Here is a 13700-nt window from a genome sequence, read left to right as displayed (position 1 = left end):
TTGCCCCTGGAAACCTAACAGCCGGCAGCTGGGCTCCGCGGCGCAGGCCGAGTCGGGGAGAGATGGAAGGCCTCTCGGAGCTCACTGGGGACTCGGAGCAGGAATACGAAGATGTGGCGAGCTTGGCCTCGCGGCCGTCCGGGGTCAAGACCATCTCTGGCCCCCAGTCCCCCGCCGAGTCCGCGGAGCTGGCAGCCGTAGAGACCTCGGAGAGAGGTTCCGCCGCGACCGAGCCCGCCGAGCCCCCGGAGCCGGCCGAGTCGGCCGAGCCTGCCGAGCTCGCCGAGCCCGGGGAAGGGCCGATGGCCACCGAAGCTGAGGGCGAGGAGGGGCCCGGAGAGCCGGAGGGGCCGGCCGAGGCCGAGGCCGAGCCTGAGGAGCCGACCGAGGAGCCAGCCGAGCCGGTGTCCGAAGGCGGGCCCGAGGAGCCCGAGGAGGAGGGAGGAGAGGCGCCCGAGGAGGAGGAGGCGGAGAGCGCGGAGGAGGCGAGGAGGAAGACGGCCCCGTCGCTGGCTTCTCTGCCGCGGTCCGCGACCAGCCTGGAGGAGGGCGCGCCCGTCCCGGAGGATGAGGCCGAGGGCTCGGAGGAGGAGCTCGAGAGCGAGGGGAGCGCGAGGAAGAGTGTGGAGGGCGGTGAGAAGGGGCTGGACGAGGACCTCAAGGACGAGGAGCTGGAGTGGACCGAGGAGGTGCAGCGGCAGCAGGAGCAGCAGCTGCGCTCCGAGCTCCTGGAGCAGTACCGCACCCTGACGGTGGAGCGCAGCCACTACCAGCGCTACAACATCTACCTGCAGCACAAGATCTACGAGGCGCTGCGCAAGAAGAAGGGCCTGGACGCCGCCGAGGTGCCCGAGAAGGGCGCCGAGCCCGAGGCCCCCGAGAAAGAGGAGGCCTACCTGCGCTACCTGGCGCTGCTGGAGGAGCTCAGGAAGCAGGAGGCCGACGACCTGGACTGGTACCACCAGGAGCTGGACCAGCTGAAGCAGCAGTGCAAGGAGAAGGTCTCCAGGGTGGAGAGGGAGTGGCGGAGGTTCCAGGCGCTCAAGAAGCAGGTGGTGCTGCAGGCCATGGGCAGCTGCCGGCTGAGGGGCGGGCGCCAGGCCGCCCTGCGGGAGGTGGAGCAGATCCAGGCGCTGGAGGACAAGAAGGAGAAGGAGATGAGCGCCGTGAGGCTGGAGAACGTGCAGCTGAAGCAGAGCCTCGTGCACTTTGAGACCAGGATGCGGGCCCAGGAGGACACGACCGAGGGCCTGCTCCTCATCGACTTCGAGCAGCTCAAGATCGAGAACCAGACCTTCAACGAGAAAGTGGAGGAGCGGAACGAGGAGCTTCTGAAACTGCACAGCAAGGTGAACCACAACGTGCAGATCATCACCCACGTGAAAGAAAAGCTGCACTTCGTGGACATTGAAAACGCGAGCAGAAAGGCCCAGCTGCTGGAAGTGGAGGCCCAGGTGGCCCTCAGGAGGGACATCCTGACCAAGACGAAGCAAGCTCGCGACGGCCTGCGGATTGACAACATCAAGCTGAACCAGAAGTGCGGGCTTCTGGGCAAGGAGCCGCTCCTCCGGGACCTGGAGGAGAAGGTGGGCCGGACGGAGCAGCTCCGGGAGCACTTGGAGAGCCTGAAGCGCCACCACGCGGGGCTGGCTCTGTCCTGCCGGGGCGTGAAGCAGAAGATCCGGGAAGCCAGGGCCTTCCTCCCCTCCTGACCGGCTGACCTCGGCAAGCGTTGTGCTGTTGACTTTTATTCTCCGTGTCTTGCCATTCTTTAAAAGGCGTGTGATATTTAGGATGGAACTACATTTCTGTATTTATCTCATAAGTTTTCAGCTTCCAAATGAGTGCTGAGCACAAAACTGGGTCAGCCGTCGGTTTTATACGGGGTTACGTAAAGCAGGTCCAGACAGACCAACCACAGGTAGTGTGCCTCCCTTCTCAGGAAACACGGCCCAAAGCCTTTATATCTGAGCGACTCCATCATGTCAGCGACCTGGCGCTAAGAACTGCTCCTCTCCCATATGTCGGAGGGGCGGCCAATGGGCAGGATGTCCCCAGTTCCTGTGCCGATCATTAAACCTCTGAACTTATTAAACGGTGCACTCCCAAGTCCGTTTCAATTCAAACCTCATAACTCCCTCAGATTAACCTCGCTTCTGGGTTAATGGAAACATCCGGGAATCATCCGGGAAATGACAACTAGGAAAGGGGCTGGTGTTCCCTGTCCCTTGGCTCAGTGAGAGGAGGCGCAGTCTGCTGCGCCATTGAAGTTGGTTTCCGGCTCCAAGGCAGTCTTCAAGTCTAATGCACCCTTTTCTTGGGCCCTCTAAAGGAGAGCATTGACCTCCACCAATAAATGAAGTTTTGTTTCCAGTGAAGACAGCGGTGGCTGTGTTTTGCCAGGTGCAATATGTATGGAGTGGTGAGTGCCAGCTGCCCATAAGCCTTTTGTGTCCAGCGAGGCAACAGGACCCCACTCTGCACGTGGTTTTACTCTGTCTTATGTTAAAATGCCCATTCCTCATGTTAATGCAAGAAATAGCTGATCGGCCTAGCTCCTTAATTCAGAATTGGTGATGAACATTTTCAGGGGTGGGAGTAATGCTTTTGGAGCTAGGGGCTTGGTTTTATTTATTCTTTTTTTAAAAATATGGTTTTATTGATTTCAGGGAGGAAGGAAGGAGAGAGATAGAAACATTGATGAGAGAGAAACATCAATGGGCTGCCTCCTGCATGCCCCCCACCGGGACCAAGCCTGTAGCACGGCAAGTGCCCTGGCCGGGAATTGAACCGTGATCTCTAGACTCATGGACGACACTCAGCCAGCTGAGCCACACCAGTTGGGCCATTTTATTTCTTCTTAATCTTAGGTTAAATTTTGAGCTGTACGGACCTGGGATTAAAAGTATTCCCTTATCCCTAACCTTGAGTGCATCACAGGGTGACCTATTTTTTGGTGCTAAATACCTTTTAAGAATGGCAGAAACCCCACTCCAGGCAGATGACTCTGCTGGCCGGGGGATGTCAGAATAACTTTGTCTTTTGATGCACTTTGTTTTAAAGGGTTTTTCCTTTGATGGCAATAAAGGTTGATTAAAACTCCTTTTTAATCCCTTATCTTGAACACACGTGTTAGAATATATACTTATCCTGCCGCACAGACGTAACCCCGAGGGGACGGAAGAGCCTCAGCTCCTACTCCCACTCTCCTCATCCTCTACCAGCTCTGTTTCCCGTTCACCGAAGCCAACGCGAAGGAGTAAATGCTGGCAAACAGAACATTCTTTTCTCTGAGCCTTGTACGAAAAGCACCAGTGGGTGGTTCTGTGGTTGGGAGACTTCCGAGTGCAACTACCACTGTGCCTGGTGCCTTCACCCAGCAAAGGGCCTTGGTCAGCGCCCATCCCTTGGGCTCACAAGAGGGGGAAGCGGTGTCTTCAGCTGATTTTGCCACGTTAGCAATTTTCCAGGTCGAACCGCACACCCTCATCGGCCTTGGCCTCAGCAGCAGGCAGGTCTGAGAGCGCCAAGACATGTTGTCAATCCTCACCCAAGGGTATTTTTTCCATTGATTTTCAGAAAGAGTTTGGTCTGAGGGCTGACACTCTGTAACCACTGTGCGCACCAGCCAGGACAAGGCTGGCCTGGCTTTAGGGGCAAAGTTACCAATGCCCTCAGCTTCTGTCGCTGCACGCTACAGTGTTACTGCTAATTAGGAGATCATGCTGTTGGTTACTTCATAAGGTTGTTTCTAAATAGGTTATAGAAGAGCTTTTAATCACAATGGGACACTACTCAGCCATAAAAAAAAAATTTTACCCTTTGCAACAGCCTGCATGGACCTGGAGAGCACTACGCTAAGTGAAATAAGCCAGACAGAGAGACAGGTACCATATGATCTCACTCATATGAGGAATCTAATGAACAAACTGAACTAACAGGCAAAACAGAGACAGACTCTCAGAGAGCAGGCAGCCAGCTCTCCGGGGTTGGGGGCAAGGGGTGTGGAAGGATTGAGCAAAAAAGAAAAAATTATTTAAAAAATGACAAAAAAGAGATGTTGGGCACCCTTTTTAACCTTGGTTGCAGACAAGGAAAACGATGCTTAGAGGTTACAATTCTGTTCCTAACCTTCGGCTAACTGCTCCTTAAGCTTGGGGTTATTTCTGATTGAGCTGTTGAAGACGGGCTGTTGAGACTGGGCAGAGGCCACTCCCCTCCATCCACAGGCAGCCTCCAGGGCTCAGGCATCGGGACGCCGGGCCTTGGCATGGCCGTGCCGGAGTAGCTGTCCTAGAGCAAGCGGGCTGCAGGGGGGAGCCGGAGCAACCAGGAGCGGGGCAGCTCCAAAACCCCTGGGACCTGAGGTCATGCCGAGTTCCGGGTGGGCAGGGAGTGGGCCGGAGCTTCACGCTGCCCACCCAAGGCTTCCTCTGCCAGTCCGCCCGCCCGGAGACCCCCTTCCTGTGGCCCAGCTGACCAACAGCTCATCTCTAGGTCCACCGTGGTGTCACCTCGCCTCTCCGCCCCTGGTGCAGTGTCTTCCGTCTCCTTCACGGCAGGCTCCCACACTTCAGGTGCTGGCTTTTGAACTCGCAGCTCCTCCCCCCAGTTTCAATTAGAAAAACATTGGCCAGCTTCTACCCGCACAACTCCATCGGAGTGTGCCCCTGCGAGACCCTGAGGCCCGCGCCCAGGAGCTGGCCTGGGGCAAGCCTGGCCTGTGCTCCCGGCGTGGTGCCTCCCCCCAGGAGGGCCTCTGGGGAGCAAGTGACTCCAGGCCTCACCCCAAACCCTGCCCGTGGAGCGGAGGTCGGCTGGAGGAGCAGGCTGCCCAGGCCTGGGGGCGAGCGGGCTCTCTGGGGAGGGTGTCTGCACAGGGGCTCGGAGCCACAGACCAGTGGGAAGCCGGCCCTGCCACGCACTGGCTGCGGGAGCCCGGGCAGATCACTTGAGTCACTCCTTTGAAATGGGCACCACGACAGAGCAGCTGTGCAGACAAAATGAGGTCACAGAGCACTTAATCGGGTGGACAGCCAGCGACGTGACCACAACCGTGACCCCCGCCCATCGCTCAGCTGGCAGCCTGTGGAGAAGACAAACGGCGGCGGCCAGGGAGCGGAGCAGTTCACTGGTGGGAGAGGGGGGCTGTCTGGGCACCATGTGGGGCCAAAGACATCGGAGTGGATGCCCCGGAGCTGCTGGTCTCCATCTCTACTGGTCCCAGTCTCCGTGAGGATGGGTGGGGAGGCGGGCCCAGGGGGCGTATTCCCAGGACAGGCGTGGAGGCTGAGGGTGATGCGAGCATCTGGGACAGTCACGGGACAGACACAAGAGAGCACAGCCCTCGGGGCTCCCTCCTGGGCCTCCTGTTCTCGGCCTGAGCAGCTGGCCTGACAGGTACCACCACAGGCACCACCGTGTGACCCCGAGGATCGCTTCAGCCACCCCCTTAAAGGGGCAGTATTAATGATGTCCGCTCCAGACGGGAACCGGAGCCCACACTAGCCCAGGGCGCCCGCTGATGGAGGGAGGAGGTGGGGGGGCGGCTGGACGTCAGCACCTGGCTGACAGGCTCCAAGCAGTTTCCGAGGAAGTGGGGACCCGATGGGCGGGGCACAGGCTCAGGAGTGGGGGCAGGTGAGTGGCAGACTCGTGGGAAATGCTACCGCTGCGGGCAGAGTCAAGTTTGAGGGGGCAGCCAGTCCATGGCTCCCCTTCAGCTTGGAAGGGGCTCACTAAACTCTCGAACCCCTTAACCAAATTACCCCAACTCTTACCATCCTTTTGATCTCAGCGATCCTATTAAGTGGTATTTAAAATACTGGAACGGTGTAACGCTCCAAGTCAAATATTGGCCATACTTGACGGTGAGAACGTCCATTTTAAATCAGAGTCCAGGGAATATAAGTAACAATTTACATGACTTTTATTTAATAAAACCATATATTTACAATTCAAAAAGTCCTAATTTGATACACTTTACTACCTAAGATTAAAGGCTGACCGTACAAGCAATTAAAACAGGGTCTGTAGCAAGTGTGAGCAGGCGTTTTCCATCAGCAAACTATCGCAAACAGTCCCACTGAGTAGGTAAGAAGGCTCTTCTACGGGGAACCTGTCTCCAGCGGAGTCCTGGGGCCAGGCCGGGAGCGGGAGGGGCGGGCCCGAGGCTGGGCCTCCCGGTTTGGTCCCGGTTTTAGTGGACAGTCCAGCGGAGCAGACCTCTGTGGAAGGGGCCACGTGCTCGGGCGTGGATGAGGACTTCCTGGCCTCTGCAGGGGACAGAGCCAGCCGGCCAGACCTCATGGGGTCCCTGAGCAGGTCACAAAAACCTCTTCTGAACAGACAGATGACATGGAATCTCGTTTAAAAATGTAATGCAGCTCTGGCCGGGGCGCTCAGTGGTTAGAGCGTCGGCCTGTGGACTGAAGGGTCGCAGGTTCGATTCTCGGTCAAGGGCATGTACCTCAGTTGCAGGTTCCCCAGCCCCTATCAGGCACCTGGGGGGTGGGGGTAATCAATCAATCAATGTGTCTCACGTGGGTGCTTCTCTCTCTCTCTCCCCTCTCTCCCTCCTCTCTCCCTTCCACTCTCTAGACATCAATGGAAAAAATGTCCTCAGGTGAGGATTAAAACAACCCAAAAACTTAATGCAAAATGCTATCCAAAGAGGTGTCAGGCCGACAAAACCCGTTCAGGTCTGGGTCTGAACGCACAGATGCACTCCGAGGCCCCACTTCCTGTCACGGCTGAAGGAGCATCCTATGGGCGGTAAGAGATGCAGGTCTGAGGAACAGGAAGCGCGCCATGGAAGGAAACGGCGCACCTGCGCGTGGCTCAGCCGGCTACATTCAGCATCGGGGTGTCAGGACCAGCTGCCCCGTCTGGAAGGCGCAGAGACCCAGCCGCAGGGAAGATCTCCCCCAGAGGTCAGCGAGTCAGCACTTACAGGCCGAGGCGGAAAGCGGTTCCCGTGCTGCTCAGCAGCCTCCCTGGGGAATGCACGGGAGACCGGGAACAAAGGCGATTCGGGGAAAGGCCGCAAGAGCGGAGCCAGGACGGGGCACGAGGGCGGCCCGGCTCGCAGCCGCTACTGCACGGCAGGTGTCAGCAGTGCACATGGCAGACGGAGAAAACCTGTCAAGCAACGCACAGCCAGCTTTCCCCGCCCAGCGCTCCTAGTTCCACACCGGAAGCTGAGGGCACTGCCAACATCAGACACGGGACCAGCCGGGATGCTCCCTGGGCGGGGCAGTCCAGCCGAGAAGGGCCAGAGCCGGATGCCGGTGCCCTGCAGCCGCGTCGCCCACACACCCAGAGGTCAACACGCCGATGGATTACCCCGTGGGAACCTGTTTCCATGGAGAGGTGCCGGTCCTGTGGACTACTCTGTGCAAAAACTATTCATTTATTTCAAGTTGGACAACCAAAGTCCTTAATACAAAGTTCTTAAAATTCATCAAGGAAAATCTTGAACAAAAACGGTGCTAATGAACTTGGGGAAACCAGCTAGAATGGAAAGGCTGACAGTAAGGACATGAAAATGTGACAGGACTCTCGGGGCCACTGGATACGGTGGCTCGCTTCTCGGTCCTCAGCAGAGTCCATCTTTAGGCCAAATGTGCGAGGAGGAAACACAGGCACCCAGGGCTGACGCTGCTGTCCAGGTGACAAAGGACAGAGGAGCATCTGTCAGAGCAAGGGAGCAGGGCCCCCCCCACACTCACACTCACACTCACACACACACACACACACACACACTCAACACACACACACACACTCACACACACACACACTCACACACACATACACACATACTCACACACCCACTCCACACACACTCACACACACACTCACACTCACACACACTCAAACACACACACACACAACTCAACACACACACACTCACACACACATTCAACACACACACTCACACACACTCAACACACACACACAACACACACACACACACACACACACACTCAACACACACTCACACACACTCAACACACACACACACAACTCAACACACACACACACTCACACACACATTCACACACACACACTCACACACACTCAACACACACACACACACACACAACACACACACACTCACACACACACACACACACACACACACACTCACACACACACACACACACACACTCACACACACACACACACACACACATACACACACACACGCTCATGCTCACACACACACACTCACCCTCACTGTGCTGTCGCGCCCGCACACCAATGAGCAGGGCAGTTTAACACCTGTGACTTAAAGGGAGCCTGTGTCCCCTCTGTTTCCATCGGCCTCAGGGTTGTCTCTGTGCCTGGGGCCTTCGGTGTGCAGCGCTCCCCCTGCTGCCACTGCCCTCCATTGCCGCCAGGGGCCGGGGCGACCTCTGGGAGCGCAGGGCTCCTCTGGGCCTATGCGTGCATGTCAGCCCTCGCGCTGTGACTGTCAAGGCAACATGGTAAGACGTCACCCCGAGGGCCGGTGAGTCCCAGGGCATCCACGAGAGCTCGTGTGCCTTAATGCATCTTTGGTAGGTGGGCTTTAAACACTGGACCTGTTTGCGGAGCGAGTACCTCAGTAACTAAATCTGCGATCCCTTTCTTATCAAGAGGTGACCACGGGCCAGTAACATCTCCGAGGTCTCCCTGACCCTCCTCATGCACCTCGGCTAAGAAAGACTACGCCCTGGCGGTCGTGACAGAGAAGCAGCGCCATTTAATCACGTTTGCTGGAACAGGAGAGAGCCGCCGCCAGTTTGTAAACCACGCAGTGTGCAGCGGTTGCCATGTCAATACTAGTCATCATTCCACTGAGCTTCTTAAGGCTAAGCCTTGGTTTAACCCTTTAAGAGTCTGGTTTGTTTTAAGGCCAACTGCAGTACCGGGAACCAAACAGGAACAGGCCCTGTTCTCGGCTGCCAGAGTGTCCGCCCCAACAGCACGGCGCGCTGGCCGCTCTGCTCCGGTGCCGCGCGTCCATCTGCCACCTCAGTGTCGGAGCGACGGGCTTCCTTTCTCCATCTCCCGGCTGTCCCTCTGCAATGCCGCCAGCACCTGCAATCACAGGCAGACACTGACCACAGACCCCGGGCTGCGTGACCGCCTCCCCCGCTGCTCCACACCTGCCCCCGCGCACCTCTGCCGTGGACCCGCCAGGCCAGCTCTGCACCATGCCCTCCCTCCGTCCCACCAGCCACAGACAGGCTGCAGGGCTCCCCCCCCCCCCCCCGTGCTCCCACCACAAAGCCTGCTTCCCGCTCCTTCCTCTTAGTTAGCACCTTCACTTTGTAAATATTACATCCCGCTGTGATTGCCTAATAACAGCGGCGACAATGACAACAGCTGTAGTTCCCGAACCCCTCTATGCCCAGCAGATCCTCACGCCACAGGCGCTCGCTCACCGCTGTTCACTCCGCACAGCAGTGCAGGAAGGTGACCCCATCGGAAGGCATCTGAGCAACGGCGCCCACAGGGGTGACTCCCTCCCAAACAGCTCAGGGGCTCAGACCCTCATCTGTCTGACTTCTAAACCCAGGGGTCAGGGAGCACCCGTGCTGACCCACCAGAGGCCAGGCACCTGCCATTTTACTTACAGCCACGGGGAAAGCAGGAATGCTGAGGTCTCAAAGGGGGCCCAGAGGACTAATGGCAGACACAAGCCGCCCCCCTCCGAGCAAACAGCACGGCCACCCAAACATAAACATGCAGCTGTTTGTAAAGCTCACCAGGCCTTCCCCCGGCACAGCCTGTAGGACCGTGCTCGGACCACAATCCCCCCGGGCCGGCTATATGGAACCCCATGTGCTCACCCCACCCCCAGCAGGCTAACCTATCACTAGCCCACCATGGTGTCCAATAAACTCTGACCTCGTTTTAACCAGTAATTAATTTTTACTTAGTTCCTAAAACGTCAGATCTGGGTTTAATCCTTCCCTCTTTGTGTGTGTGTGTGTGTGGGGGGGGGGGGGAGTGTGTGTAGCTGTGTGTGTGTGTAGGGTATGTGTAGCTGTGGGTAGGTGTGTGTGGGTTGTGTTTGTGTATGGGTGTGTGGGGGGTTGTGTGTGTGTGTATAGGTATAGGGGTTGTGCATATACGTGGAGGGTTGTGTGTGCGTATGGGTGTGTGGAGGCTGTGTGTATGTATGGGGGGTGTGTACGGTTGTATGTGTGGGGTTGTGTGTATGTATGGGTGTGTGTGAGGTTGTGTGTGTGTATGTGTATGGGTGTGTGTGGGGTTGTGTGTGTATGGGTGTGTGGGGATTGTGTGTGTATAGGTGTGTGTGTATGGGTATGTGTGGGGTTGTGTGTATGGGTATGTGTGGGGTTGTGTGTATGGGTATGTGTGGGGTTGTGTGTGTGTATGGGTGTGTGGAGGCTGTATGTTTGGGGTGTGTGTACGGTTGTATGTGTGAGGTTGTGTGGGGATTGTGTGTGTGTGTATGGGTGTGTGGAGGCTGTATGTTTGGGGTGTGTGTACGGTTGTATGTGTGAGGCTGTGTGTGTGTATGGGTGTAAGGGTGTGTGTATGGATGGATGGGTGTGTGGGGATTGTGTGTGTGTGTAAGGGTGTGTGTGGGGTTGTGTGTGTGTATGGGTGGGTGTGTGGGGATTGTGTGTGTGTGTATGGGTGGGTGTGTGGGGATTGTGTGTGTGTGTAAGGGTGTGTGTGGGCTGTGTGTGTATGGGTGGGTGTGGGGATTGTGTGTGTGTAAGGGTGTGTGTGGGCTGTGTGTGTATGGGTGTGTGGAGGCTGTATGTATGGGGTGGGTGTATGGTTGTATGTGTGGGGTTGTGTGTATGTATGGGTGTGTGTATGGGTGTGTGGGGGTTGTGTGTAAGGGTGTGTGGAGGCTGTATGTTTGGGGTGTGTGTACGGTTGTATGTGTGAGGGTGTGTGGGGATTGTGTGTGTGTGTATGGGTGTGTGGAGGCTGTATGTTTGGGGTGTGTGTACGGTTGTATGTGTGAGGCTGTGTGTGTGTATGGGTGTGGGTGTGTGTGTATGGGTGTGTGGGGATTGTGTGTGTGTGTATAGGTGTGTGTGGGGTTGTGTGTGTGTATGGGTGGGTGTGGGGGGATTGTGTGTGTGTGTAAGGGTGGGTGTGTGGGCATTGTGTGTGTGTGTAAGGGTGTGTGTGGGCTGTGTGTATGGATGGGTGTGGGGGGATTGTGTGTGTGTGTAAGGGTGTGTGTGGGCTGTGTGTGTATGGGTGGGTGTGTGGGGATTGTGTGTGTGTGTATGGGTGTAAGGGTGTGTGTGTGTATGGATGGGTGTGTGGGGATTGTGTGTGTGTGTAAGGGTGTGTGTGGGCTGTGTGTGTAAGGGTGTGTGTGGGCTGTGTGTATGTATGGGGTGTGTGTACGGTTGTATGTGTGAGGTTGTGTGGGGATTGTGTGTGTGTGTAAGGGTGTGTGTGGGCTGTGTGTGTATGGGTGGGTGTGGGGTTGTGTGTATGTATGGGTGTGTGTATGGGTGTGTGGGGGTTGTGTGTAAGGGTGTGTATGGGCTGTGTGTGTATGGGTGTGTGTGGGGTGTGTTTGTATGGGTGTGTGTGGGGTTGTGTGTGTGAGGGTGTGTGGGGCTGTGTGTGTGTGGGGGGTGTGTGGGCTGTGTGTGTGTAGGTGTGTGTGTGTATGTGTGTGTGGATGGGTGTGTGTATGGATGGGTGTGTGGGGATTGTGTGTGTGTGTAAGGGTGTGTGTGGGCTGTGTGTGTATGGGTGGGTGTGTGGGGGTGTGTGTGTGTATGGGTGTGTGTGGGGTGTGTGTGTGTGGGTGGGTGTGTGGGGTTGTGTGTGGTGTGGGTGTGTGGGGATTGTGTGTGTGTGTAAGGGTGTGTGTGGGCTGTGTGTGTATGGGTATGTGTGGGGTTGTTTGTATGGGTGTGTGTGGGGTTGTGTGTGTGGGTGGGTGTGTGGTTGTGTGTGTGGGTGTGTGTGGGTGTGGGTGTATGGGTATGTGTGGGGATGTGTGTGTGGGTGTGTGTGGGTGTGTGTGTATGGGTGTGTGTGGGGTTGTGTGTGTGTATGGGTGGGTGTGTGTGGGCTGTGTGTGTATGGGTGGGTGTGGGGGGATTGTGTGTGTGTGTATGGGTGTGTGTGTGGGTTGTGTGTGTGTATGGGTGGGTGTGGGGGTGGCCACAGGGAAGCCCCTGGGACTTGGAAGGAAGGTCAGCAGCCGTGACTGCACGTGTGGGAAAGTGAAGGCAGTAACACACAGGGAAGCGGGGGAGGACCTCGTCCCGGGAACACCTCCCCGGGAGGAGGGGCAGGTGAGTGCTAGTTCCCTTGGCTTCTGCCGCAGACATTTTTAAAGGGCGGGGGTGGGGGGGTTACAAATGCCGTCTACCAGGCAGGGAGCACCGTCTTCCAGGCAGGGAGCCCCGTGATGACTAACCAGCTCTGGCCTCCCAGGGCCCTGCCGAAAGGGTGGAGGCTGAGGTGCCACAGCCCCTGCACCGGACAGGCCCCTGGACAGAGCCGGGCCTCAGAGCTCTGAGCCGGGCTGCTTCCTCCGAGGGCTCTGCACACGGGGCTCCAAGGAAGAAAGGACCAGAAGACCCGCTTACCTGAGCCCACTTCTTGTTGCGACTTTGCATCTGAACTGCAGCTATGGAGGCAAAAACCTCGTCTGCGGGCAGGTCCTCGGGCAGCCTGGTGAGGAACTGGGCGACGTGGATGAAGTCCATCCTGGTCAGGATGTCCTCGAACAGCCTCAGGATGCCCAGGGCCGTGCGGAACAGGAACTCCTCCCCGTCGCGGCAGAACACGTCCCAGATGCGGCAGGCCAGGTCGAGGGGCAGAGACTTACTGTACAAGGTAAAGATCCTGCGGGGGAGTGGAGCGCTTCAGGGGGGCTGGCAGAGAAGGACCCTGAGTCGGCTGAGCTCCATTCCAGGCTCCCCAGCCTGACTGCCGTCCTTAGATACAAACATGGGGCCGGGGTGCGGGGGCACGGGGCCTGGGCTCATCCCGAAGGCCAGGGTGCAAATGGTAGGACACAGCAGGACCGGCTCGCACACGGAATCTCAAACACAGTACAATTCCTCATCACGGCTACTGTGACTTCCACATGCACCAGTATTTATCAGCACTACTGTGAGCTACGCTGCTGGCAGGCGCGGGACATGCGGTCATTAAGGCAGAGAGAGCAGAGTCCGGTGCGGGATGAACCGGCACACAGACACGCCCCATGTGTCCACACGCATGGGAAGAGGGCTGTCTGCTTTCCTCCCAGCAGGGGTCAGCAAAGGAACAAAGGACTTTTTCCAAATAAATTTGACCGCAGATTACAAATTCTCATCTTAACGATGCAAACCCCCAGATGAAGAAATGAAATACGAGTATGCCTTCCCTTAAAGGACTGTGATCACCACGCCCTGGCCAGGGCGGCTCGGCGGGCCGGGCGTCAGCCTGCGCACCAAAGGCCGCTGAGGGCCCAGCGGCCCTGTTTCCAGCCTATCTGGGGGCGTTCTCAGTTCCGCCTGGAGCACGTGCTTGCTTTTCTAAAATGAAACAGAACTGACCCAGTCCACAGTCCTACCTCTTCCTGCCTGCCCACTCGCCGAGATCAGCCCTCACGTCTTAAAAGCAGACTCGAGTGAAAAGTGATCAGAACACAGAGTAGTGATAAGAAGAGGGAGAGAGTGACAACAGAAGAAATTTCTTCAACA

General features: G+C 57.0%; 2 protein-coding genes across 7 annotated transcripts in view; one reads left to right on the top strand and one right to left on the bottom strand.

Moving 5' to 3' along the window:
- The first annotated feature begins 39 nt into the window (after window positions 1-39).
- Window positions 40-3102, top strand: CCDC96 (coiled-coil domain containing 96). Its single transcript, XM_008150950.3, has one exon. The coding sequence runs from the start codon at window positions 63-65 to the stop codon at window positions 1710-1712; it is 1650 nt and encodes a 549-aa protein (XP_008149172.1). The 5' UTR covers window positions 40-62; the 3' UTR covers window positions 1713-3102.
- A 5832-nt stretch (window positions 3103-8934) lies between these two features.
- The window catches only part of TBC1D14 (TBC1 domain family member 14), a 73040-nt gene continuing 68274 nt past the window's right edge, over window positions 8935-13700 (bottom strand). For all 6 annotated transcript variants that reach the window (XM_054708256.1, XM_008150889.3, XM_054708267.1 and 3 more), the window contains 2 exons: window positions 12597-12855; window positions 8935-9084 (listed from right to left, as the gene is read on the bottom strand). In XM_054708256.1, coding sequence (XP_054564231.1) covers window positions 9019-9084; window positions 12597-12855 — 325 coding nt within the window. In that variant the 3' untranslated portion in view covers window positions 8935-9018. The remainder of the gene's footprint in view (window positions 9085-12596; window positions 12856-13700) is intronic.

Source organism: Eptesicus fuscus, chromosome 2 (genome assembly GCF_027574615.1).
Source record: "Eptesicus fuscus isolate TK198812 chromosome 2, DD_ASM_mEF_20220401, whole genome shotgun sequence".
In the NCBI taxonomy this organism is placed as follows: domain Eukaryota; kingdom Metazoa; phylum Chordata; class Mammalia; order Chiroptera; family Vespertilionidae; genus Eptesicus; species Eptesicus fuscus.
The sequence above is the reverse complement of the archived record's forward strand: the minus strand, read 5'-3'. Positions and strand labels throughout refer to the sequence as shown.